Source organism: Triturus cristatus, chromosome 5_1 (assembly GCF_964204655.1).
Source record: "Triturus cristatus chromosome 5_1, aTriCri1.1, whole genome shotgun sequence".
Lineage (NCBI taxonomy): Eukaryota > Metazoa > Chordata > Amphibia > Caudata > Salamandridae > Triturus > Triturus cristatus.
In genome coordinates this window covers 29607559-29635385 of record NC_140587.1, presented here as the reverse complement: position 1 = coordinate 29635385, position 27827 = coordinate 29607559, and the positions used below count along the sequence as shown (strand labels likewise).

The following is a 27827-nucleotide window of genomic DNA, read 5'->3' as shown; positions in this document are numbered from 1 at the left end:
CCCGCCAGATCTGGCGGCAGGGGTAGTGTAGGAGAGTAGGATCTGCTTCACATGGGTACCCCCACTTTTTGCTGGTGTTTCACTGTTTTTTTACCTTAGTCTGGCTGTGGCCCTGCTAATCAGGACCACAGCCTAGCTGCTTCCTCTCTAAAATGGTTTCCATGCACATTAGGTACATATCTAATTGGATTCTGGAGTGCCTTATAAGCCCCCAGTATATGGTATTTTATGTACCTAGGGCATATGTACCTCAGAGGCCTACCAGGGGCTGTACCATGTATTATGCCACCCCTGGGAAGCACTCCAAAATGACACCACAGGTCTGCTACTGCAGCCTGGGTAAGGGTGTGCTTGCACCCCCTACTGTGGTATAGGTTACCTATATCACTACCTTATACAGACACATATAAACCTATAAGCCACTCCTATGGCAGGCCTTGACAATCCTTAAGGCAGAGTGCTTGGTTTAATGTGAGGGGGTGCCCAAGCATGAGCTGAGCCCCTCTGCAGCTTTCGGAAATACTTCTTTATGGCTGTTCTGTGATACAGCCATACCATAAACTCTTTAGTGCATTATAACCTCGCGGTAAATGCTAACTTTGGAATGGCTGCATCAAAACATGTCGTGTTTGGTGTCAAACACTTTGGAATACTACCCCCCACCAGTCCTGAAGGCGGGGGTAGCATTCCACCCTTCTAGAGGGAGAGACATGTTCACACTGGCTAAACCTGGTTAAAATTTTTCAAAGCTCTGGCATCACAAAATGGATGCCACTGCCACAGACACGGGTCTAGCCTCCTGCTGCAGAGGGAAACTCTTGCAGGGGAGGCCTGGACAATAGGTTTCCTGTCACAGTGAGGTGTAACCACCTCCCCAGACAGGCAGATGTGTATTGGGGCAGGGTGGGTGCTTTTGAGACACTGCCTGGGGCACACAAGGTGCCCCTTTGCATAGTCCAATTCAAACCAGTAACAGGGGCACTCAGCCCCTGCTCTGGCATGAAACTGGACAAAGGGGGAGGGGTGTAACCACCCCCACCCCAGGCCCAACCATAGGTGGAGCCTTAGAGGTAGTCCATCACCTAAACTTAGTATAAGTATAGGAATCCAGTCCCTAGGACTTTAGATTACCCTGGACGAACCTCTGCAACATATATCCTGGACCTTTGACTTTCTATCATGACTAGAAGATGGAATAAATCTCCCTTGGGGTCAAGGAGTGACACCCCTGCTTGGCAGGCACCAAAGAAGCAACTGACCAATCTGCAATTCTGAAGCTCCCGCCGGACGCTGAAGTCTCTGCATCCCCAGAGGTAGATTTCCAGAATTTTCCGAGGCTACTCTGAGTCCACAGCAAAGCTGAGTCCCGTGGCTGTCGTGGGCAACGTGATACCATGACCCCTGGACACCGTGAACTTTTGCAGCAACACTATCTTCCTGGCCATCCTTAAAGTTGTGCTTTGGGCTCTGAGTAGCCCCAGCCTTGAGCACTTCCTGTACCAAAGATTGTTGGCCTCCACTCCACGAGTGACCCCTGGGCCAGCTTCCAGTGCAACCTCTTGAGGCTCTTTAGCGATCACTATCCCGTTGGCTAGCAGGTCCACATGAAGGGAACTCCACTTCTGCTGGGGCTTTTCTGGTTGCTCCAGACTTGCCCTTACTTACCCTTGCAGGGTGAGTCCATCAGACCTTGCTGGTCTGCACCAAAGTCCTTTCTCTGATTTCCTGTGACTTGCCGTTGCCAAGGCTTGTTGTGTCCTTTCTGGTCGCTGACTTCGCAGCAGTCCACAGACTTTGTGGTACAGCTCAAATCTGGCTCATGGACTTCGTCGAAGCCTCCTGGATCTCGTGGCTGAAGAGTCAAGACACCCATCAACTCACCTGAAGCACCCGACATCTGTGGGCATTGGTCCATCCTGCCCTAGGTCACTGGCAAGTGACCCAGACTCTGTCCCCTCTGCTTTCAGGTTCCTTACATCCTAGATCCAGGCTTGGATCTCTCCAGACACTTCTCTTCTTCACGGCAGCAGCAGTTCCTGGCAGGCTTCCATTGAAATCGACAACGCGACCCGACACCAAAAGACACCTATGCACCCGGCTTCCCTGGGTGAGGTAACTCGAGTACTCCGGTGCTCTCGTGGGTGCTAGCCCTAGAACTTCTTCAGTCCAAAAGGGTTTGGTCCTGATTCGATTCTAAGTGTCCCTAATCTTTACATCTCCAACCGCGACATTGCCCATAGAAGCTAACGGGAACCCACGATTGTGTTTACACACTGCACACGGCCCCCGTGGGTCGCCTGTGTCATTACCTTGGGTGGTTACTTGGGGTCCCATTGATTATACAGGCTATAGGCCTTGTGTCTAGTTCAGTCGTGGTTCTTATACCACTTTATTGGTTTATGGTTTGGTACGCCCCTAGGGCCCAAACGTGTATTTGTGCTATTACTGTTGATTGCTAACTTGTAAATTAAGTACTTCGAGCTCCAGTCTCATAAAGAGACTAGAGGGGTGTGTTTTATCTTAAATACATATATTTTAAATATATACCTGGTGTGGTTGTCCTTTCATTTGATCATTCAAGAGATTATAGACTGGTAAAACAAGCTGCTTTACATTCCTTCAAGACTTAGCCTGCAGGCTGCTCTCCATAGCTACCACTAGGATAGCTTTCACATAAGGTTGTCTTTAACCTATCACAATAAGGGGTTGTTTGGACTGATACAAGGTGCCCACAAGAACTAGTGGACAGCATATATCAGGCCACCTTCTCACAGTTACATTTGCTATTCCCACGTCAGTGTGTTCAACAGTTTATAATGCGTTGGACTCAGGAAGAGTTGTATTTACTACTCTCACTCCTGTCTGTATAACAGTAGGGGAAAGAGTTTGACTCAGGAGGGGCTAAATGTACTATTCCCACTCCAGTCAGTGCAACAGTAGACAAAGTGTTGGACTGAGGGGGGTATCAATATACTATTCCCACTCCTGTGTGTGCAACACTACGGAAAGCGTTGGACTCAGGCGGTGTATCATTTACTATTCCTACTCAGTCTTTGCAAAAGTAGGGAAAGCATTGGCCTCAGGAGGGTTAAACTTAATATTCATAATCCAATCAGTGCAATAGTAGGGTACGTGTTGAACTCAGGAGGGATTAAATATACTATTCCCGCACCAGTCTGTGCAACAATACGGAAAGCGTTAGACTCAGTAGGAGTATTATTCACCCTTCACATTTGATTCACTGCTACAGTACCTAAGGAGGACTTCACTTCAAACAATTTACATAGTTGAAAAACTTTATCACATACCCAAAAATATACAATTCTAAATATAAAATTAAATGTCAAAATGTTAACAAAAATTAAAATAATAACAAAAATATTACAATTTGTAAGAATTGTTATCAATTAAAACAAATATTAAAATACCACAATATATTCCCACATGCACTAAAGCCAACAATTAAAATGTAAAGGAAATAAACAAAGTATAAAACAATTAACATATTAAATAATAACAAAACACATTTTAATAAATAAATACCTTTGCACCCTATTCCTCTACAAACTAAACAATGGATGTCTAAAATATAAATTATCAAATATGATAATCTCACAATCAAAATAATTAAAAATTAAATAATTAATAATAAAGTAATAAATAATTATCAATACATTAATTCTTAATTAACTCTGCACCCTCTAACTTTAAAATCACAACCCACACCTAAAATATATATAAAATGTTTTAATAATTATACAAAGTACATCATTATTTACCAATAAATATTGAATAATAAATAACTAATAGTGAATTAATTATAAATATTTACCTTTGCAACCTTTACACCTACAAAACCTAACAACCTGCACCTAAAACATTGCTTAAAAAATAAATGAATAACACAACTTACAAATGTAATTATCAATTAAATAATTAATATTTAAGAATTATTTATTAAATAGTTAGCACCTTGCACCCCTACAAACCCCAGAACAAGCAACTAAGCCAAACCTGCTATGACACTAGGAGTGTTTTTATGATGTTGGGCGGAGTCAGCGTGCCCGACCGACAGATTATAGTGCAACCGAACACTGTTCGGTTACATTTCACTTTTCTCAATGGGAGCTTGTGTTACGGCTGTAAACCACCAGTAACACAGGCTTTCATTGAGAAAATGGAGGTGAAATTCATTCCTGCACCCCGTGGCAGGTACCACAAGGTGCAGGGATCAACAGGGGGGCACCATAGGTGCTCCCTTGCCTTCCAACTGGAGGCTGTGCACCAAAGGGGGCCCTGCTGGGGGCCCCGAACATGCTTTCCGACATGTTTTTCATGTCAGAGGCCCTTGAGATTACTAGCCTGCTTCAGACTGGCGGACAGGCTCTCTGAACCCGCAAGAAGCCAGCCACAATGACCGGTAGGTTTACTTTCCTACCACTTCCAACTTAATGAGGCGGTTGGAAAGTAGACCGACTGGCAGATTATGATGCAGCCCTAAAGGTTCCTATCACAGGTTGGAGCCTTTACAGCCGTATCATAATCAGCCCCTAAAAGTTACAATAAACAATTAAATTGAAAACAACTAAAAATGTGCAAACAATATTAAAAAGTCCTGGGGCCCGATTCACAGAATTAACTTAAGACAAAATCCTAAACTTACTTCTTTTGGTATTCACAGAATGCACTTACTACTTTTGGTATTCACAGAATGCACTTACTACTTTTGGTATTCACAGAATGGATTTATGACTACTAACTTTACGTCCACACTCGGGCCGGAAATTCCGGCCCGGAGGCGGAGTTTCTAGCCCGGAGGTGGGGCTTCCAGCTCAGAGGCAGAGCTTCTGGCCCGGTGGCAGAGATTTGGCCATGGCTGAAATCTCTACCTCAGGGCCTGAAGCTCCGCCTCTGGTCCGGAAGCTCCGCCCCCGGGCCGGTATTTAAGGCCCGAGTGCGGACGTAAAGATAGTAGTCGTAAATACATTCTGTGAATACCAAAAGTAGTAAGTGCATTCTGTGAATACCAAAAGGAGAAAGTGCATTCTGTGAATACCAAAAGTAGTACGTTTAGAATTTTGTCTTAAGTTAATTCTGTGAATCGGGCCCCTAAAAATTACTATACACACAATGTATAATATATACAATTAAAATATATTAAAATTCATAAGGTAATTCAACAAATGAAATTATTACCAACTATATTTTTGTACACAATATTAAAAATATAGATATTTTTAACATTCTTATTAACAACATAGATATATTGACATCAATATTTCTTATCTTAGAAAATCAATATTCTTGTCAACAATATTAAAAACATATTTCTGCATCTCAATGTTTTTTACTCAATATTTTGTCTGAATGCCCCTCAACCATGACATGAGATATGACATTATTGATGACATCACTGATGACATCTCAAATGACATTTTAGGTCTATTTACTTACATTTTGAATTCAAGCCTGGAGTAGCCCAACATTTCTTGTACACATACAGAAGGAAGTGAAACACCAATATAACATATACGTGGACATGATAATAAATAAATGAAGACAGGGAGGGGAATTGATGAAGGAAAATAGAAAACAGGGAATTGGTCATAAGTGTGAGAACAGAGACAGAGAAAATTGGATAGTAAAGAGATGGCTTGAAAAAGAAAATGTATGAGTGGACAGAAAGAACAGAAGAAATGCATTAGGAAAAACATTGAAAGAAGAATGAGGACTCTAGGGATCTAAACCAAGTAAAGAGTAGACCAAAAAAGGAAGAAAGAGAGGAGAATCTGGCCTCTGGATAATACATTACCCACCAAAGTGTGCTGTGAAGTTTTTAGTTTTTAACATGCATACCAGCTATTTTAGAATGCATTCAGTAAATTAGTTGCTATTTACTCAAGGGTAAATATTTTTACTGATTTCTCAGAAAAAGAACAAGTGAGCCAATTTGCAAGTGTTTTGATTTTAAACCCCCTACAGTTATTAGAGTCGGACTGTAACTTGAAACTGAAAATTCAAAGAAGTTCTTGTTTTCAATTTACCGGTGCATCTTAGCATTGGCACATTATTTCTACTATTGCACTCTGCCCTAAACACAGGTTGTGGGTAGAATCATATGCTGAGCACACTGTGTTTAATCTACCCTATAGGTTTACTATTCTTTATAAGAAGCCGTCAGAGGTTATGGGAATGTGTGGAGGGTGTGCCAGTGTTTGTAGAGAGGCTGGAATGCAGAATAACCAGTTCTAGTGAGAGCACTCACAATCTGGTAAGCTTTCAAAGAAAGTAAAGCCTCACTTCATTCTTGTGTTTCTACTGGCGAAATGGCAGCTGCAAACACTGTGCTAGGTTTACAGAAAGAAGCAACTTGCTCTATCTGCCTTGAGTTTTATAAAGATCCTGTCACCACAGAATGTGGACACAACTTCTGCCACTCCTGTATCACTGAGTGCCTGAAGGGAGCAGAACCCCATGTCCCCTGCCCACAATGCAGAGCAATGTGTGTCGGGGGTAACCTCAGACCCAACAGGCAGCTGCAGAATATAGTAGATCTGGTGCAACACCTTACTGTGCGACGAGAGAGACTTAAGGGCCAGAATATATGTGAGGAGCATGAGGAGCCACTGAAAATCTTCTGTAAGGAGGACCTACTGCCCATTTGCACGGTATGCAGCATCTCAGCAGAGCACAAGTTTCACATCCTCATTCCTGAAAAAGAGGCTGTTGTGGAGTACAAGGTAAAAATTCAAAATTGTATATCCGTGATGTCATCAATGATGCCATTGAACATATCATATAAGTAATGTAATATGTGAGGTCCTACACAGTGCATGGTGGGGCACAGTGTAGATAGCTCACCAAACTATAACTGGTGAATCACTTTTTGGGTACTATGTCTGACATTGTTACCTAAGTATAGCATTCCTTTAACCTTTGTTTTTTTCTATGAGCATCTACATATGTTTGAGCTTTTCTTTTTACAGTGAAAATAATGTAGTTTAGAAGACACTCAAGTGGACCCCACACGCCAGCTGAAGAGCATGCATCTCTATCTTAGATTGCTTTACAAATGATGGAAAGATCTCCTTGAGTCATGTATTCAATGACCTATGAGACGTACTGTGAGTTTTTGTAAACTTTTCCTGGGGGTTGATCACTCCGTGCAGGCCCCCCCACCACCCAACATTTTTGCCAATACAAACTAAACTCAAACTACACTAACCTTAGAAATTCTAAAGTTATAGCTATAATTTTAATTTACAATTTATACACCACCTTCAAATTATTATAAGTAGGGCACCTCCATACACACTCTTTTCAGCTCGCTAACTAGACAACACTAATTATAACTCGCCACTTTCTCATGCACTGTGTTGTGACAAATTATGTCATTTCCGATCTTATAAGTGTTGACATGAATATCATTATTTCACAAGTGATGTAGTATGCAAGTGTATACCTAGTGGATGTAAAAGGCATGAATTATTGTTAATGTAGTGCGGCGAGTGAGGATAACAAGACTGTGCTTGGAGGTGCGCAACCTAGTATTTTGAATGTGGTACATTAAGTATAAATTGAAGTTATAATTATCCTTTTACAATTTTTAACATTTGTGTATTATAAGTTGGGTTTGTATAGAAAGAATATAACTAAAGTATTTCTAACAGTACATTTTCCTTAACCCTTGTTTTTTTCTTAATATGTTAGTGGAATTTAGTTTTTAATAAAAATGTGTTTCAGTGTAGATTATCATTCTTTGGAGTGTCATAAAGGTGAGTGTTGTACAGTACAGCGAAGGAGAGGGTCATGGAGTCTAATGTAAGAAAGTTCGGTATTGTAGAGTGGAATAGAGTGTAGTACGGTAGAGAGGAGTAGCATATGGTACAGTGTAGTAAAGTGCAATATAGTGTAGTGGTATGGTGTCTCATATAGTGGTGTCAAGTACTGTAGAGTGGAGCGGCGAGTTGTATAGTGGACTGGCATGTTGTACAGCAGAGTAAGGTGTCATAGATAGTCATAGGGTGGAGTAAAGTGTTTTGGAGTGCAATAAGGTGAAGTATAATGTCTTAGAAAGGAGTATCATCGAGTGAGGTGTCACAGAGCAGTGGAGGAGAGTGTTGTAAATTGGAGTGCTGTGTAATAGAGTGGAGTGGCATATCTCAGAGAGAAGTGAAGTAATGAGTCATGGCATGTCATACAGTGCACTACAGTGGCATAGAGTGGATAGGGGAATAGAGTGGAGTAGAGTGGAGTAGAGTGGCATAGAGTGTGGTGCAGTGCTGTAGAGTGGTATTGCATAGAGTACAGTGTCGGACAGTGTTGAGGTATAGAGTGGAGCATGGTACAGTGGTTTAGAGTGGGATAAAGTACATTGGAGCAGAACAGAGTGGAGTGGAGTACACTGGAGTGGGATAGCTTAGAGTGCAGTAAAATGAGATTAAGTAGAGTACCATGTCATAGACTATAGTGGCATGGAGTGCAGAAGAGTGGAGTGGCATACCATACAGTCAAGTAAAGTCATGAATTGAAGTAGTGTATTATACAGAGGTGTGTTGTACAGTATTGGAAAGTGTTGTAAATGACAGTAGAGTACAGAATGCAGTCTAGCGGAGTTTTGTAGAGTGGAGTTGTGTACAGTACAATACAGCATTGTAGAGTGTGGCAGAGTGGATTAGTATAATGTGTAATAGAGTACAATCTCATAGAGTGCTGTAGAATGGAGTAGTGGACTAGAGAGGAGTACTGCAACATGGAGTAGAGTGGAGTTAAGTGAGGTAGAGTGACAAACAAAGAGTTGCGTACAGTGTTGTATAGTGAGCTAGAGTATCATAGGGCAGCATAGAGTAGAGGAGAGTATTTTACAGTGGCATCTAGTATAGTGCAGTGTTGTACAGTGGAGTGGAGTGATAAACACTGGTGTAAAGTGTCAAACAGTGGTAATCAGTGTAGTAGACTATAAATACATAGTGTGAAACAAACAAACGAGGGGGAGAGAGATTAGGCTCTTTGTGGACTCAGCCTCCTATCTAATGTAAATAACCAAAAAGAGTCCACTCATCCTAGAAGTAAGGGTCCCATCATAGGTCTGAATAATAGTTCAAGGAAAACAATGAGTTTTCTTAAAATAACCCTTACCCACCAAGATGTCCCATCATCGGGTTCTTCCCGCCCTGCTGCGGAGCATGCTACAACCGATGGAGACGTGAAGGTACTTTGTAGGGTATTGACTATTGGGTGATTAAGTGATTGTTGGTATGAGAGTGGGAGGGTCAAGTAGGTGAGTTTAGTTTAAAAATACCTGGCTACGTGGAGTCTAAATATTATTAAACCCTGTAGCTGGTATCAATAAAAAGGGGGAAGTGGAGACTTACACTTGGTCTTCATGCTCCTAGCCTATCACCTAGGCTTTTCATCAGGACCAGGATAAATGATCCCTTATTCCAGCTTTGATCACCGCTCGGGGCTAATTTCCTGTAATGTGGTTTACAAAGCCCCTCCATAGCCCTGTGAACCCCCACCTCTCCATGGTACACATCAAGTGAAGGCAGGGGCCTCACGAGAAATGCGCATGCGCGGGTGTCCGCACATGCACATTGGCCAGAAGAAATTAGAAACAGAAAGAAGGAGCCCCGGAGACGCCGCGCTTACGGGTAAGTCGACTTATTTTAATTTATTTTTCAATGCTTATATTATTTAAAAGAAGGGCGGGCGGGAGGTGGGTGGCGGGTGGCAAGCAGCTACGCTTCGCCCTCGGCGTGTGCGTAGCGCTGCCCTGCTTCGCCTACTTCGGAAAGTGCGAAGCAGGCAGCACTACGTACACTACGTGGGCGAAGCGTAGTGCTACGTCCGGGGTTAGTCAGTACCCATATACTCATGGAATGACCCAGGCACTAACACATGCACTGCTACAATCTCCTGAGAACTTCCCATGCAGTCAAGCTATTTCCATGTCACTGCCTATGCACTCATTCAATCACTCAATCACCACCATGTACCTATCCAATCCCTCTGTCAAAATCCAAGCACTCATAAATTCACCATGCTCTCTCCTTGCAGTAGTCTAATCATCCTGTCAGTATCCGTGTACTTATGCAATGACCCAGGCACTAACACATGCACTGCTACAATCCCCTGTGCACTACCCATGAAGACCTCTAAACACCTACCCACTACTGATTCACTGCTCCAATTACCCAGGTAGTACCCATGCACTCCAGCAATCCTTCTGTCACTACCCATGCACTCCTCCAATCACCCATCCAGCATCATGTACTTATCCAATCACTCCGCAAAAACCCAAGCAGTTATAAAATCACCATGCACTGTCCTTGCAGCACTCTAATTATTCAGTGACTGCCCATGTACCCATGCAATGACCCAGGTACTAATTCATGCAGTGCTACAATCCCGTGAGCACTAGTCCAATTACCCAGGTAGTACCAAAGCAGTCCAGCCATTTCCTTGTCACTTCCCATGCACTCCTACCATCAACCAGCGAGCACCATGTACGTATCCAATCACTCCACGAAAACCCAAGCACTTATAAATTATTCATGCACTCTCCTTGCAGCACTCTATTCATCAAGTCACTACCCATGTACTCATGCAATGACCCAGGCACTAACATATGCACTGCTGCAATCCCTTGAGGCCTACCTAAGCAGTCCAGTAATCTTCCTGGTACTACCTATGCAGTCCTCCAATCACCCAGCCAGTCCTATATCCTTATCCAATCACTGCCCCAAAACCCATGCACTTATAAATTCATCATGCACTCTCCTTGCAGTACTCTAATCATCCACTTAGTACCCATGTACTCATGCAATGGCCAAGGCACTAAAATCTGCTGCTACAATCCCCTGAGCACTACTCATGCAGTCCAGCCATCTCCCTGTCACTGCCTATGCACTCCTCCAATCACCCAGCGAGCATCATGTACTTATCCAATCACTCCGCCAAAACCCAAACACTTATAAATACACCATACACTCTTTTAGCAGCACTCTGATCATCCTGCCACTACCCATGCACACATGCAATGACCCAGGCAAATACTCATGCTCTGCTACAATCCCCTGAGCACTACCCATGCAGTCCAGCTATCCCCCTGTCACTACCCATATACTCCTCCAATCACCCAGCCAGCACCATGTACTTATCCAATCACTCCGCCAAACCCAAGCAGTTATAAAATCACCATGCATTGTCCTTGCAGCACTCTAATCATCTACTCACTACCAATGTACTCATGCAATGAACCAGGCACTAATACATGCACTGCTACATTCCCCTGAGCACTACTGGTGCAGACCAGCCATCTCCTTGTCACTACCCGTGCAGTCCTCCAATCACCCATCCAGCATCATGTACTTTTTTAATCACTCCATCAAAACCCAAGCACTTATAAATTGACCATGCACTCTCCTTACAGTACTCTAATCATCCAGTCAGTACCCACATACTCATGGAATGACCCAGGCACTAACACATGCACTGCTACAATCCCCTGAGCACTAACCATGCAGTCCAGCCATTTCACTGTCACTGCCTATGCACTCCTCCAATCACCCATTCACCACCATGTACTTATCCAATCACTCTGTCAAAATCCAAGCACTTATAAATTCACCATGCTCTCTCCTTGCAGTACTCTAAATCATCCAGTCAGTACACCTGTACTTATGCAATGACCCAGGCACTAACACATGCACTGCTACAATCTCCTGTGCACTACCTATGCAGACCTCTAACCACCTACACACTACTGATTCACTCCTCCAATTACCCAGGTAGTACCCATGCACTCCAGCAATCCCTCTGTCACTACCCATGCAGTCCTCCAATCATCCATCCAGCATCATATAGTTATCCAATCACTCCGCCAAAACCCAAGCGGTTATAAAATACCATGCACTGTCCTTGCAGCACTCTAATCATTGAGTCACTGCCCATGTACTCATGCAATGTGTGAGAAGTTGGCCTGGTATATGCTGTCCACTAATTAAAGTGGGCACCCTGTACCAGTCCAAACAACCCCTTATGGTGATAGGTTAAAGGCAACCTTTATTGAAAGCTATCCTAGTGATAGCTATGGAGAGCAGCCTTCAGGCTAAGTCTTGAAGGAATGTAAGTCTGTCTTAAGTATATGAAATAAATTCATTTATACTAAATCTGTGTTGTGTCAAAGATTACAACACTGGTGTTGAATCCCAAACGTAGACCACTACGATATTGAAATATATTATGAATACATATATTCTGTTAACAAAGCACCAGGAAACATATATCATTTGTAATACATTTATTTTTATCAAGAATGAACTTTTTACATGAGGTAATAGGTTGCATAGAAAAAAGGAGACTTTAGAGTGGAGATACGCGCTTTGTCTTATTATTTTTAATTAGGGTAGGGGCCACGTTCATTAACATTTCTTTAGTGGACCTTCTTCCCTATTTTACTCCTTGTTTTCCTACACATCACTATCACCTACACTGTCTTAGGGCCCTCACACGCACTTCACCCAACGGCATATGAAATAAAGATTTCCGCCAGGAAGACCCCTTCTCGGGTGCCGATCGGGGATGCAGCACCGCCCCGATAAGGAGCAGACCCGATGATGAAGCAAGACACCTAGCTGGCTGGGTGTGTGAGGGTCTTTTTCCAAGAGGAGAAGTTCTTCTCCCAAACCTGTGCGACTAACTTTCGCATTGTAATACCTTCCCACCTGCATTTTTATATGAGGAACTGCATACCATTTTTATATTAAGGCTAATTAACGGATATGTATGCTGGACCTGGATAAATAACAGACCGTTCATCCCTCCCTTTGAATTTCTGATTGCATGGGCGCATGCCAGCGGGATATTTAATAGGTTACCATAAGCATACCTTATGCATCTTTGGACCAAGATCATAGTATAGTGTGATCTGACCATTGCGCTATTTTCTCCTTCCTTTCCTCAGTCCACTAGCTCCTCATACAATTAGTATGGAAGACTACCAAGGACTTAGTTTTAATGATGAAGCAGCAGCTAAGATCTTGAGAGCACCATCACTACTAGGGCCTGATGGCTGCTCAGCCTCCGGTAGCCAGTCAGAGGACTGGGCCACTTTAGCCAATATGAAACACGAGTGGCTAAAAGTTACTCTACATGGAGCTATGATGACAGAATATCTTGGAGCGAACATAGCCCCTAATGGCCTGATCGTCAATAATGTCCCACGCCTGTTTCTTGAGGATGCTATTTTTAAAAAAGTATGGTCCCTAGTAGCATGGAAATGCACTAGGGACTGGCTGATTCTCATAATTAACACCGCTAAGAGAATCGCGGATGCCCTCTTGATCAGGGTACAAACAGCTGAGGGGGAAATTAAGGTCATTGTCCAGACAGCTGCATACAAAAGCAAACTGGCTGAAATAAATGCAGAAATAGCAGACAATCGGGAATATCTCATGAAGCAAAAGATCACAAAACTTCAGAAGGATATCCAGAAATTCTCTACAGAGAAAGTTTATCCATACCTGAGAGCAGACTACACTGCGACAGCCACAGGCTACTCCTCGGATGAAAAATCTACCTTATCACGAAGGGGATCATCATCTAATAACGACTCCAGCACTGGAAGTTGGAACAACAGGAAAAATCGACCTTTCCAACACCCGGGGTTTCCACCTTACAATATACCACCATATCAGGGACCGCCCTACTGGAAGTATCCTTTATACCAACAAGGTCCCCCTCCCTTCTTCCAACCCGGATTTGAGCCACCTTTTTTAGACAGAGGTTGGGGCAGAGGAAGAGGGCGCAGAAGAGGTAAAAAAAGAGTCCAATGGCAAGATCAACCAGCATGATCAGTAGAGATTACTTAGGAGCCAAACGAGGGGGAAGAGAAGTTGATCGTCAACCTCTCAACTAGAGCTCTTTCATCCATAGAAGAAAGGGTCCTGCAGAAAGGTCTGGGCTTTGTCCCAACCCCGTGAAATGACAAATTCCAAGACATATGCGAAGTACAAGGTTTCTTTCGCAAAATCCGTTTACAAGCCTTCTTTCAAGATCAGTCACCACCACCCAACAATGACTCTGGACTACATAGACCTTCCAAGTTCACACCAACTAGCGCATGATTCCTAACGAAGTATTGACTTTTGAGCAAGCAGTACTAAAAGATCTGAAGAGTATGACTACTACCTCTCCTTTCCATAATTTATCCAATGACGAAGCTGCTGCAATTAAGACCTTAGCCAATGATGCCAGCATAACCATCAAGCAGGCAGACAAGTGTGGTGCTACAGTGATCATGTCCACTACGGACTATGAAATAGAGTGCAACAGACAACTGAGTGACAGGAGATATTATACTCCTATAAGAGAAGACCCCACTCCAAGCTTGAGTGGAATCATTTCAACTATGGTCTTCACAGCAGAAACCCAGGGGTGGATTACCAAAAAAGAAGCTGACTTCCTGGTAACCAAAGAACCTACAACCCCTTATTTCTACTGTCTACCCAAAATCCACAAGAACACCACTCCTCTTCCAGGGCGTCCCATAGTGTCAGGGATTGGCTCCATTTTGGAACCACTGTCTAAATTTGTTGACCACTTCATACAACCACTGGTCATGGCTACACCCTCCTTCATCAGGGACACCGTAGACGTACTTCGTCTTCTGGAGGGTACTCAGCATCCAGAATCAATTGAACTACTAGTTACGCTGGATGTTGAGGCCCTTAACACTAATATACCACAAAGGGCTACACTCGAGGTCATTGAAGATGCACTGACCATGAGTGAATGGAGTTCACCGACACCTGTGACTTTCATATTGGAATGTGCAACTTTAGCACTAACAGAAAATTTCTTTGAATATGATTCCAAACTCTACCATCAAACACAGGGTACATCGATGGGCAGCACATTCGCGCCGAGCCTGGCATGTATGTATATGTCAGAATTCGAAGAAAGGGAAATCTTCCACCCCAGAAATCCATATTTGCAAAATATACACATGTGGAAAAGATTCATCGATGATATCTTGACACTTTGGAAAGGGGAGCGAGCAAGATGTCATGAATTCTGCACATGGATAAACACCTTGAACCCTTATCTTAGATTCACTAACACTATTTCAGAGAAAGAGATTCCTTTCCTTGATCTAAAGGTCAGATTAGAGGGAGGCAACATCTCGACCACCCTGTTCCGCAAGCCAACCGACAGGAACAGTCTCTTACTTTTCAGTAGTCACAACCCTAGAGCCTTGAGACAGAACTTACCCTTTGGCCAGTTCCTCCATATCAGGAGGAACTGCAGCACCATAACTGAATACAAAAAAAGAGTACGACACATTGAAGAGAGACCTTCTCCAACGGGACTATCCTAGACAGGTTGTAGACACGGCCTGCAAAAGAGCTCGTAATAACAACCGCGAGAGTCTGCTACTAGACAGAATCAGAACACCAGATCCTACAATTACGTGTGTCACTACATTTACCCCTGACTCCAACCGAATAAGAAAAATCATTCATAAACACTGGGAAATCCTTAACACAGGAACACTTAACCTCCCCACACCTAGATTTGCGTTCAAACGTACAAGTAACATCAAGGACATGTTAATCCACACGCGACCTAAGAAACAACATAGTAACCGTCAAAGAACACTGTGGCATTTACCCCCTCTCACGGGACATTACCCTTGTGGGGCATGCTCAGTTTGCCACCTCACAAAGATTACCAAAGAATTAGAATTTCCTAATGGAGTTAGTTGGATCATCACTGCACACACCAATTGTAACACCTCAAACTGCATCTATATACTGAGATGTAAGTGCAACCTACTTTACATCGGCATGACCTCAAGGCCGGTTAAAATTCGCATAATGGAACACAGAAGCAATTTCAGGTGCCACAAGACCAACACCAATCTGACCACCCATTTCAGAGGCACACAACATTCACCTGACTCATTTGAATGGGCCGTATTAGAGACTCACCCTGGGATATCAAAAAAAGCACTATTCCGCATTGAACAACGATCGGTCCTAAGATTGGCAACTGACAGGTCAGGGCTCAATGAGAACATCCCTTGGAGTCTCCTGACTTAGCTGATAGTACGGTCTCTTGATCCATAACCCCAACAAGATATGATCTAGCCAACGCTTGCCCTATTCCGGTCCACCATCTTGTCTTCATGACTTTTAACATACGTATAGGACCTGTCCAACATAGCACATATACACCTATATGTTTGTGCCCATTGAGACCTTGTCCACTTTATTATGGCGGATTACTTATATGCCACTTGACTAACACTCTAATCAATATAGACGTATGCTTTTTACCTTGGTGGGCTTGTTAACTCAGCCTCCATATCCCTGTTACATGGACACTGCCTAATGGACAACCTTGATCCCCATATCATCATTATTAGCTTAGTTTCCATCTGACACGTAGCAATGATGAAGTTCTATGGACATTTTCCATTATTGATCCCATCCAAGCTGAAGCGGGACAATTGGACCCTTTCTTCCGTGTTCACTATCTTTCTGTTTTTAAATAACTTTCCGCCCCCATTGGGGCTTTTTCCGCGGTTGATTCCGTCCATGCAATCCCCTGCTGGACACGACTGCAGCTAATCCTAAAGGTACTTCCCTACCTAAGATGGCGCTCACGGTTGGCCCGCTCCCCTGGCTGGACATGGCGTAATTGACCACGGCAACCGGAAGTCCTGCCCCCCGCCAACACCCATACGCGGGCACTTACACTCCTCCGTTGTCACCTCCACGAGCTGCTCGGACCGGCTTCGTGTTGGTAGGACTACCACCACCCTTGACCTCTTGGAACCGTGAGTAAAGATCATAACTCACGTTTCTCTACCCGTTTTTGAGACTTGCACTAAGCTCCTCTCACTAAATCAACCTCCCCCACGATTATTAGTTGGTGCGAGATATTGCGGCACTGCAAATCTGTGAATATTATTGCCGGCGCTACCTCTGAGTTATACCCGTTTGCATCACACGCACCGCAGCGATTACTGTTTCTTTAACCTGCCCGCTTAGACGCCTTGATAAGAGCGCTGAGCTCGGTGCCTGCTTTACTATTAAGGTCACGTTGTTGGACGCGGTGGGGTCTCCGGGATGCCTGCGGGTGTTGGACCTGCAATGACCTCGGTGGATGCGGGGTCTTCACTCGTCGGCATTGCCGGGGCGCGCACCGTGTTCGCCTTAATTCTGGCCAATGTTGTAAATGCTTGTGCCCCATTTTTTAGACGAAAAAACATTGCTACATTAGAATATTCACTTTGGGGAGCCCTTCGTAGCACCTAGCCCCGTCTGGGACTTCCTGGGCCCGGTTTTCAACCAAGGTTGTTTTAATTTCTTAACTCCTTAACGTGTCTCCTTTTTATTATTTATTTTTATTTTTTACCTTTAATAGGACACCATACTTTAGTGTCTACACCAGCCTGTACTGATGCCATACTTCCTTGACCCCAATAGGGTGAGTTGCCTTGGTGACTGCTCTTGAAGACTGCTTCATCATTTTTTAACATTTTTTATGTTTAATTTGGTCTTTATACATTGTACGAAGTGAACTGACAGGTACCCACATCACGCATGCCACCAGTCACGTGTGTTTGGCATGCAGATATTGCATCACGATCACTGTGTGATGCATTTGTTTCCTCATTACCAGAATACCATGACTTAACTCTCTAATGTTATTCTGTTTGTAATTTTTTTGCAGGTTGTTTATTTTTCTTATTACAGGTACCACACTTTTCTTGGGTGCTATAAGGGTGGTTATTTATCTACTTTATTTAATTATTGACCACCACCATTAAAGTGTAGGTAGATCCCTCTGGTCCTGATGAATTGCCATCTAATTGATTTTGAGCAAGAAACATGTTGACCTACTAACAAACACATAGACTTCACATCTTTAGAGTGGAGATACGCGCTTTGTCTTATTAGTTTTAATTAGGGTAGGGGCCACGTTCAGTTAAATTTCTTGAGTGGACCTTCTTCCCTATTTTACTCCTTGTTTTCCTACACATCACTATCACCTACACTGTCTTAGGGCCCTCACACGCACTTCACCCACCGGCATATGGAATAAAGATCTCCGCCAGGAAGGCCCCTTCTCGGGTGCCGATCGGGGATTGCAGCGCCGCCCCGATAAGGAGCAGACCCTATGATGAAGCAAGACACCTAGCTGGCTGGGTGTGTGAGGGTCTTTTTCCAAGAGGAGAAGCTTCTTCTCCCAAACCTGTGTGACTAACTTTCGCATTGTAACACCTTCCCACCTGCATTTTTATATGAGGAACTGCATACCATTTTTGTATTAAAGCTCACCAAATTATAACTGGTGAATCGCTTTTTGGGTACTATGACTGACATTGTTACCTAAGTATAGCATTCCTTTAACCTTTGTTTTTTTCTATGAGCATCTACATATGTTTGAGCTTTTCTTTTTTACAGTGAACATAATGAAGTTATAGAAGACACTCAAGTGGACCCCACACGCCAGCTGAAGAGCATGCATCTCTATCTTAGATTGCTTTAAAAATGATGGAAACATCTCCTTGAGTCATATATTCAATGACCTATGAGACATACTTTGTGTTTTTGTAAACTTATCCTGGGGGTTGATCACTCCGTGCAGGCCCCCCCACCACCCACCCCCACAACTTTTAAATATGTGGATTGTGGTGCTCATGACCCTCAATATAAATAGAGCAGATATATAGCAATGAAACAAACAAAAGGCTTACGGATAGTTATAGTTAAAAAAAATATGTTTGCCAATACAAACCAAACTCAAACTACACTAACCTTAGAAATTCTAAAGTTATAGTTATAATTTTTATTTACAATGTATACACCACCTTCAAATTATTATAAGTAGGGCACCTCCATACACACTCTTTTCAGCTCGCTAACCAGACAACACTAATTATAACTCGCCACTTTATCATGCACTGTGTTGTGACAAATTATGTAATTTCCGATCTTATAAGTGTTGACATGAATATCATTATTTCACAAGTGATGTAGTATGCAAGTGTATACCTAGTGGATGTAAAAGGCATGAATTATTGTTAATGTAGTGTGGCGAGTGAGGATAACAAGACTGTGCTTGGAGGTGCGCAACCTAGTATTTTGAATGTGGTACATTAAGTATAAATTGAAGTTATAATTATCCTTTTACAATTTTTTACATTTGTGTATTATAAGTTGGGTTTGTATAGAAAGAATATAACTAAAGTATTTCTAACAGTACATTTTCCTTAACCCTTGTTTTTTTCTTAATATGTTAGTGGAATTTATTTTTTAATAAAAATGTGTTTCAGTGTAGATTATCATTCTTTGGAGTGTCATAAAGGTGAGTGTTGTACAGTACAGCGAAGGAGAGGGTCATGGAGTCTAATGTAAGAGAGTTTGGTATTGTAGAGTGGAATAGAGTGTAGTACGGTAGAGAGGAGTAGCATATTGTACAGTGTAGTAAAGTGCATTATAGTGTAGTGGCATGGTGTCTCATATAGTGGTGTCAGGTACTGTAGAGTGGAGCGGCGAGTTGTATAGTGGACTTGATGAATACAGGCCCCAGCTAGGCCCGCAGGACACAAGGGTTCGCTCTCCTGCAAATGGAATCTACAAGGAAGTTGGCACGGAAACTGCAAAGTACAAAGACAAAGTTTATTAACCCTTAAGGGTGGTCCTACAATCCATACAACACTCTTCAGTATTGCATAGAGTAGCACCCCGAACTTGCATACACGGTCCCCTTTTATACACAACAGAGGGGTTCATAAGTGGGTGGATACAACATGAGGCAAAGAATATTACCTTTTATGGTCATTTTCGATACAGAATCAAATTATGGGCGGAGCTAACACACTCCTTGAGCCCGCGAAAACATGGTCAAGTAAGGACTAACTGATAACAGATGTGGTCAAGTCTGGGCATGCGCCAGACGGACAAAGGAGCTATTTATAGACTGTTACTAGGCAGATTACAAGAGCAACTAACACGAAGATAGGACTCTTCTCGTGCCACGCACGTGGAGACATGACAATACAAAATGGAGTCCTAGCTTTAGTCAACATAAAGGAAGAAACTCGGTCTTGAGGAGAATTCATATCTTCAGTGAATGCTTACTCACATCGTTATTTCAATTTTCAACAGACGACCCTTTCAGCATTTACTGAAGACATCCGGTTTATTAGGATAATCATCGTATATATCAATTTTCATCATTTCTTCTATTTCTTTAGTCAGATGTTTCTGGTAAGTGACATTGGCAATAGCTTTCTTATCAGGAATGCAGAATGACACACATAGGGAACAGAGTAAGGGACCACATTGGATACAAATGCAACAGGAAGACAGAATTGCTACAATGGTACAGAGACCAGTTAGAACCTTCCATCCCCATGTGGTGATCAATGCCCAAAACCATCCAGAAAAGGTCCAAGTGCCATTTTCTGTATGGATTTCAGCTGCAATTTTATGTAGTTTGTTAATAGCATTATAGACGGATGGCGTGTGGTCAGGAATAAACACACAACAACTACTTCCAATAATTTTACAAGCTCCACCTCGATCAGCTAACATAACATCTAACACCATACGATTCTGCAATGCAACAATTCTAGTAATCTGCAATTCTTCCGTAAGATTCCCAAGAGCAGCAGCGGTTTGATTTGTCACAGCCTATACAACTCTTGTTAACCTTCGAACTTTCCTACTATTTAGGGCAGCTCCAACAAAGAAGAACAATCCCAAATTAAAATCAATATACTGCTGCAGGCTAGTATAGGTCAGATCCACGTCATCAATTGATAGAGTACGTTTATACCTGTTTACAGTCACATTATTCAACAACTTCAAATCTTTATGATAAGATGCAGGTGCCAAGAATACAGGAGGTAATAGAAATGCTACATAACATACTCCAGACCAACCGGCTGGCAAGCGGTAATAACCTTTATTTCCACATACGAAGTATGTATTATGAGATGCTAAGAAGGTACTGTTATTCAACCCGTCGATATTTAAGATAGTGATGCAATCACTAACACCAACAGGAATATAACCCACACTCTGGACACACAGGTCCGCTTGAGCTTGTGCCACTTGAATCACAAATCGGTCTTTCCCCACAGTGTCTCTGGTGTTCGTGAAAATATAGGGAATCGATTCATTGTCCGGTCGATACTCTCCCCATTCCCAAATTGTCCCATTCGCTTGCGGATATCCATCTTTATCTTGATGACATTCCCTATTAAGTCTGAAGAGTAGCCGTCCCACTGTAGGTTTCCGGGTGGCAAAAAGCAAAGTGTACCATGCTCTACAAGAGCCATTGTGAGAAAAAGGAAGAGGTATGAACGGAGTTCCTCCTTTCTTCTGGTGAGCTGGCATCATGCCACATATCCAACAGTTCGTAGCATTGGTGGCAACATGCGTATGATGCAACATCTGAATGAAAGTATTATTCAAATAAGACTGGCGATGCTTCAACTCTTTATACGGAAGGGTATAAAAGTAGTGCTCCTCGGGCACTGGTGTAGTCAAAACAAGCAACTCTCGAGCAGGAGTCACATCCTCCACAAACCATGTGGTTATCTCAACAATAGCTACTGTAAACATAAAACCTGTTGCACAAAGGATTTTCTTTTTTTCCATGTCAGAATGAAAAATCAATATCTTCCTGAAACTAAAAGGTTGTCAGAACTCTTCCCCTTAGGCAGCGGTTGATTTCTTCACCAGCGGGCCAAGACGGGTGTCGCTACACTAATGCAGGGCTGATCCCCCCCCCTCGCCTCATTGGCTCTCCGTTTCACTAACCCAAGGGCCGTTCTGACAACGTGTCCTGATACTGAAGAATTCACTTCCTCGGTCTGAGATGATATCGCTTTCCTCCAGGAATCACGTGGTCCAGAAAGAGCTCCTCAGTGTCCTTCGGTTCCACAGCACGGCCTTTCTCTGCAGTCAGAATTTCTCGATGGTCGGTCACTACAGCAGGCTCCACCAATCCGGGCGGCACTTTACGACAGTGCAGGGAATGGATCCAATTCTTTCGGTTGGAAACCCGCACAGCCGTCCTCGTTGCAAGTAGGACTTGTTCAGGACCAACCCATCTCGGCTCCAAGCTGTTCGTCCTTTCAAAAATCTTCACCATAACATAGTCTCCAGGTCGGAGACTGTGACCTTCGCCGGTGGACCGATCAGGGAGCGCCTCCCGGACCTGTTGGTGAATAGAGACCAAGTTATCCGTTAACTGTGCCAGATAATCATTCATCATTACACAAGGTACATCATACACAGCCTTAGGTCGTGGTGGACCCCAAATATTCATTGGGCGTCCAAAAACAATCTCGTACGGTGTAAGACCGGTTCGAGAATGCGGTATCGATCTAATTGACAATAATGCCAGTGGTAAAGCATCTGGCCAAGTCAAAGAAGTCGAAGCTTGAATCTTAGCGATCTTGAGCTTCAGCGTACCATTATACTTCTCGACCAGTCCTGCAGACTGAGGGTGAAACACTGCATGACATTTCTGGGTGATGCCCAGACCCTTCAGGACATACTTTATAACATCCGCTATAAAGTGGGGTCCGTTATCACTCCACAGCAGTCTACAAACGATCGAGGGAAGAACTCCTTCAATAGCATCTTGGCTGTAGTCATTGCAGTATTGTCTTTCGTAGGGTACGCCTCAACCCATTTACTAAAGGCACATACCACTACTAGAACATACTTCAAATTGTTACAGCGCTCAAGCTGGATGTAATCCATCTGCAAAACCTCAAAGGGTGCAGTAGGTGTCGCAAATCCTCCTGTTGGAGTTCGAGTACCCTTTCCTGGGTTGTACCTCAGGCAAATCATGCAGGTCTGCACTACCCTCTTTGCCGTGCTAGCAATCTCTGGATGCTCCCAGACTTGAGTAAGCAATTTTACAATTGCGGAAGCTCCAACATGTGCTAGCCCATGTGCCATCTGAACCATAGGTTGTACAAAAGCTGTGGGTAACTTCCATCTATCCATCTGCTTATTTCTCCAACAACCCTCATCATCCAATTCTCCATCACTGGACCATTGCTCCCGTTCTTTATCAGAAGCGGTCCTCTGTATTTCCAGCACTTCTCTCTTTGCATCGTGCCATCTTTCTACCTGCGACTTCACTACATACATGGCAGTAGTACCGGGCTGCATCGCAGTCTCCCGTGCCACCCGGTCTGCCAACGCATTCCCTTCTCCGACTTTATCAACCACTTTCTTATGGGCACTACATTTAATGATAGCAATTTTCCTCGGATATGTCAATGCAGTCAAAAGGTTGTGAACTAACTCTCCATGCATTATCTGTACTCCATGCGACGTTAGAAACCCTCTCTCCTTCCAGAGTAGGCCGAAATCGTGCGCTACTCCGAAGGCATAACGGCTATCTGTATAAACATTCACACACAATCCTGTACTGAGCTCACATGCTCGTGTTAATGCTATCAGTTCCGCTGCTTGAGCTGATTTCTGTGGTATGCGTGCTGTCTCCACTATTGTTTGCAGTGTGGTAATTGCATACGCTGCTGAAGTCGTACCATCTGGTAGCTTCAGGCATGATCCATCCACCCACAATTCTCCATCTACATCTGGAAAGGGCGTATCTTAGAGATCAATACGACCCTTTGTTTGTTCCTCAGTCACAAGAATACAATCATGTGCTTTCCGTGCTTCAGACTGAGTCTCCGGGAACGGCAACAATGTGGCCGGATTTAACGTTACACACCTCTTTAACGTAATATGAGGAGCCAAAAGCGTCAGCTCATATCCCGTTAAACGGGCACTGGTCAGATGCTGCGTCTTTGTCTGATTAAGCAGGGCATCAACAGCATGGAGGACTAATACCAACAGCTTATGAGATAACACAATTCCCTCACTTTGGCGTATTGACACAGCTGTCGCCGCAACCGAGCGAAAACAACCAGGCAATGCTCGGGCAACAGGATCAAGTACAGCCGAAAAATATGCACAAGGGCGCTGCTTGTCGCCGTGCATCTGCACTAAAACTGATAATGCACATCCATCTTTCTCATGCACATACAGCGAAAAGGGTTTTGTATAATCAGGGGTCCCTAACACTGGTGCTGAACAAAGGGCCTGTCGCAATTGCTGGAAGGCAATGTCACACTCGCTTGACCAGGGAAGAGGAATAGGTGTGTCTTTTGTCAACAGGGCTAATAATGGCTTAGCTATGTGTGAAAACCCTAATATCCATTGCCTACAAAAAGAAACAAGACCCAAAAATGCACGCACGTCCTTCTGCGTGGAAGGCACTGGCGTGTCCAAAATTACTTGAATACGATCTGGTGTGAGTGCACGCCCCTCCTTAGACAAAAGGTGACCCAAATAAGTCACCTTTGGTCTACAGAATTGCAATTTCTTCCTCGACACTTTGTGATTGTGAGATGCCAAAAAGGAAAGCAAGGATAACGTACTTTTCTCACACAGCTCAGGAGTGTCAGCCGCCAACAAGATGTCATCGACATATTGTATGAGGGCGACACCCTCGGGCAGAACAAAGGAGTCCAATTGCCTTTTCAGGGCCTGACTGTAAATACTAGGGCTTTCTGTGTAGCCCTGAGGAACTCTACAAAATCGATAAGACCTATTATTTAGTGTGAAGCCAAAAAGGTATCGACTATCAGGATGAATAGGAATCGAAAAGAAAGCATTTTTCAAATCAATAACCGAAAACGTGGTTGCCGTTGGCGGGACCAAAGTAAGCAACGTCGTGATATCAGAAACCACTGGATACTGAGGTATCACGATCTTGTTTACTTCCCTCAAATCAATTATAAACCGATAAACTTTGGCATCCGTATCCTTTTTCAAGATGGGTAGAATTGGACTGTTACAGATGTTGTAGGGAACTTCCTCCACTACTCCCACCTTAATCAAATCCTGCACAATCTGTATAAGAGCCTCCTCCCCCTCCTGGGAAATACGATACTGCGGGAGGCGTGGTAACACCGCCCCCTCCTGGACACTAATGTGAACAGGCGGGATCACCATCTGTCCCACATTGGTATCTGAAATGGCCCACAAAGTACGAGGGAGAGTTGCTAACACAGCATCCTCTGCAACCACACACATCCGTTCAGACAGAGGGTGATTATCATTTAATATCACACGCACTCCTGCAGGGGAGCAGCGGATCGTAGCTCTGAAGTGCTTTAGCATATCAAGACCCATAATGTTGTCCGGCGTGTTCGGGGCAAGCAAAAACGGACAGGGTGCAGAAAAGGAATCAACCTGAAATGTAAGGGGTCGAGAAAGAGGGCTTCGGGAGAGTGTACCGTCAAACCCTACCGATGTAACCATTAAGCCAGATGGGGGAGCCCTCGGAACCAATTGTTTAGACAGCGAGCTACGAGTCGCTCCTGTATCCACTGGGAACTGATCAGTAGAACCCAAAACCTTCGCTGATACATAGGGACCCTTCTGATCGACCGGCACCTCATCTGATTCTAACCCCCATCCAACGCATTCCTATGCATGCTGCGAATCATGGTACCCAGAGCGGTCAGTCCCTGACACTTGATACTGGTTCTGTCGATCAAAGACATTAGGTCTATCTCGTTGCTGCCCGGCAGGTTCAAAACGAGCATGATCATTAGAATTCCCTCTAAAGTTCGACGAGCCCCCTCTACCTCTTGGTCCACCCTTATTATGCCCCTGACGCAATGCATACAGCGCCGGGCAATCTCTGGCCCAGTGTCCCGATTGTTTACAATACGCACATTGATTCCTATTTAAATCTGATCGACCCGAAGGAGGACCATAGAATCCTCCCCTACCTCTATTAACACCCCGACGGGGCGGACCATACACTTGCGCTAACATCACCTTCGTTTTTAAATCTTTCGACTTCTTCTCCTCCTGCCCCTTCACTTCTTGTTCCTGACGCTCATAATACTGAGCTATAGTCAAGAGGGCTGTCGGAGAAGCGGTGGACCAAGAACTTTCACTCGCTTTTAAACGAGCTGCTATTGCCGGTAATAAATTTGCCACATATTTATCGGCAAAAAGGTGCCGACCCGTATCATCCGTAAGTGATTGACCACTAAAATCATGAAATGTCTCCTCAAAGCGCGTAAAGAAATCTGCAACTGATTCATCAACTTTCTGTTTACACGAAGCTAACATGTTCAGTCAATCTTTTTAGGGGGAATAATTGTTTTTAACTTGGTCAAAATAGCAGCAGGGAGATCTAAAATAATCTGAGGTGGTTTCTGCGCGGGCTTCCTCTCCCTATCCTCATCCTCAAGCTCAGACCACCGAGCCTTAAAAGCGGCAACATCGTCCACCTTCCGTACAGACCGCCACATATCCGGTGGTAAGATAAGCCCAAAGAACAGATCTATATCTGCTAAGGTCATAGTACAAGAATTCAAGGCCCCTTCGACTTCTTCGTAAAAGGCCGCTGGATTCTTGCGGGGATCAGGCAATGCATTCTTTAAGGCCATAACATCAGCCCTATGCCAGGGAGTATAAACCCAATTGTACACAAAATATCCCTTAGCATCGGCAGAAGTAATATCCGCACTAGTTCCCGCTCCTTTAGGAGGAACATACAAAGGAGCCGCCTCTCGCATGGGTTTAGCATGCACTAGTTCGCCGTTATCTGACTGGGAGGAAGACGGCTGCTGGTCGTCCGCCTGCAAGGTCAAGCTCTCCTCCTCCTTGTTCCGGCGCGCTTTGTCCCGCAGTCGAAGCATCTCATCCCGTAGCGCAAACAGACGTCGGACCGCATCAGGCACCTGAGAGGGAGAGAAAGTACCATTACGTAGTGCTCTAGAATCCGACACTATCTCCTGTGGCTCAAAAACATCAGAATATTTGCGAAAGGCAGCAACTACTTCATCAGAAAAAATGGCAGCAAAATACAACTTCTCCCTATCCTGCCATCCCTCCAGATCCGGTAACAGCTCTGCAAACGACAGCTTATTTGAAACTGCACGATAAGAAAGTTTCCGAAGCTCACCCGAGCGCTCAAGAGATAGCATGGATCGCGTGTCTATCTTATCTTTACCCGATCCAGAATCGTGAACTGTCGGAGCAGACGCACCTATATAAGGTGGCGGGGAACGATCTAATAGGAAAAAATCATCATCAAGATTAGTAAGGACAGGATAAAGAGGCTGTCGAACAGCATATTGACCCGACACTTGCAGCCTACGCTCTTTCTCTTGTCTCTCCGCCTGTTCTTTTTCCTCCCGACGCTTCGCTTCCTGTGCCCGCACATGATCATTCTTCCGTTGCTCTTTATCAAACAGCGCTTTCTCACGTTTCTCTCGCTCACGCACTTCCTTCACCCATAACCGGACACACTCAAACATATCTTGACGAGCACGCCGTTTACACATACACTGTTCCACATACTCAATCTTACGCATATCAAACGATCCATACAAAGGCCATCGTAACTCAGGATCCTTTTTGGTGTATTTCCTCCATACTGTGCTGTACATTATGGAAGAAAGACCATGCTTCACATACATATCCCTATTAGGAGTCCCCTCTGGGGGAGCTGGAGCAGATTCCTCGAGGTTTAACCGGTTTCCAAAGCAGCAGCACCACTTACGGAGTGCGCTAAAAGCAGGCATGCTCAAAAATAATGCAAAATATGCAGTATTATCAAAAAATGGCACTTAAGCGTTGTGCCGTTCAAATTTACACAGCTCCGGAGAAATATCTCCACATTACCTGCCTATATGTGTTGCAACGCATATATTCTCACAGAAATCAATACAAGATATGACCGGT

At 43.9% G+C, this 27827-nt stretch overlaps 1 protein-coding gene across 1 annotated transcript in view; it reads left to right on the top strand.

The window, feature by feature from the left end:
• The first annotated feature begins 6326 nt into the window (after positions 1–6326).
• LOC146830005 (E3 ubiquitin-protein ligase TRIM39-like) overlaps positions 6327–27827 on the top strand; it is a 352043-nt gene continuing 330542 nt past the window's right edge. The window contains exon 1 of the mRNA XM_085604241.1: positions 6327–6740. Within this exon, the coding sequence (XP_085460367.1) occupies positions 6327–6740 (414 nt within the window). The remainder of the gene's footprint in view (positions 6741–27827) is intronic.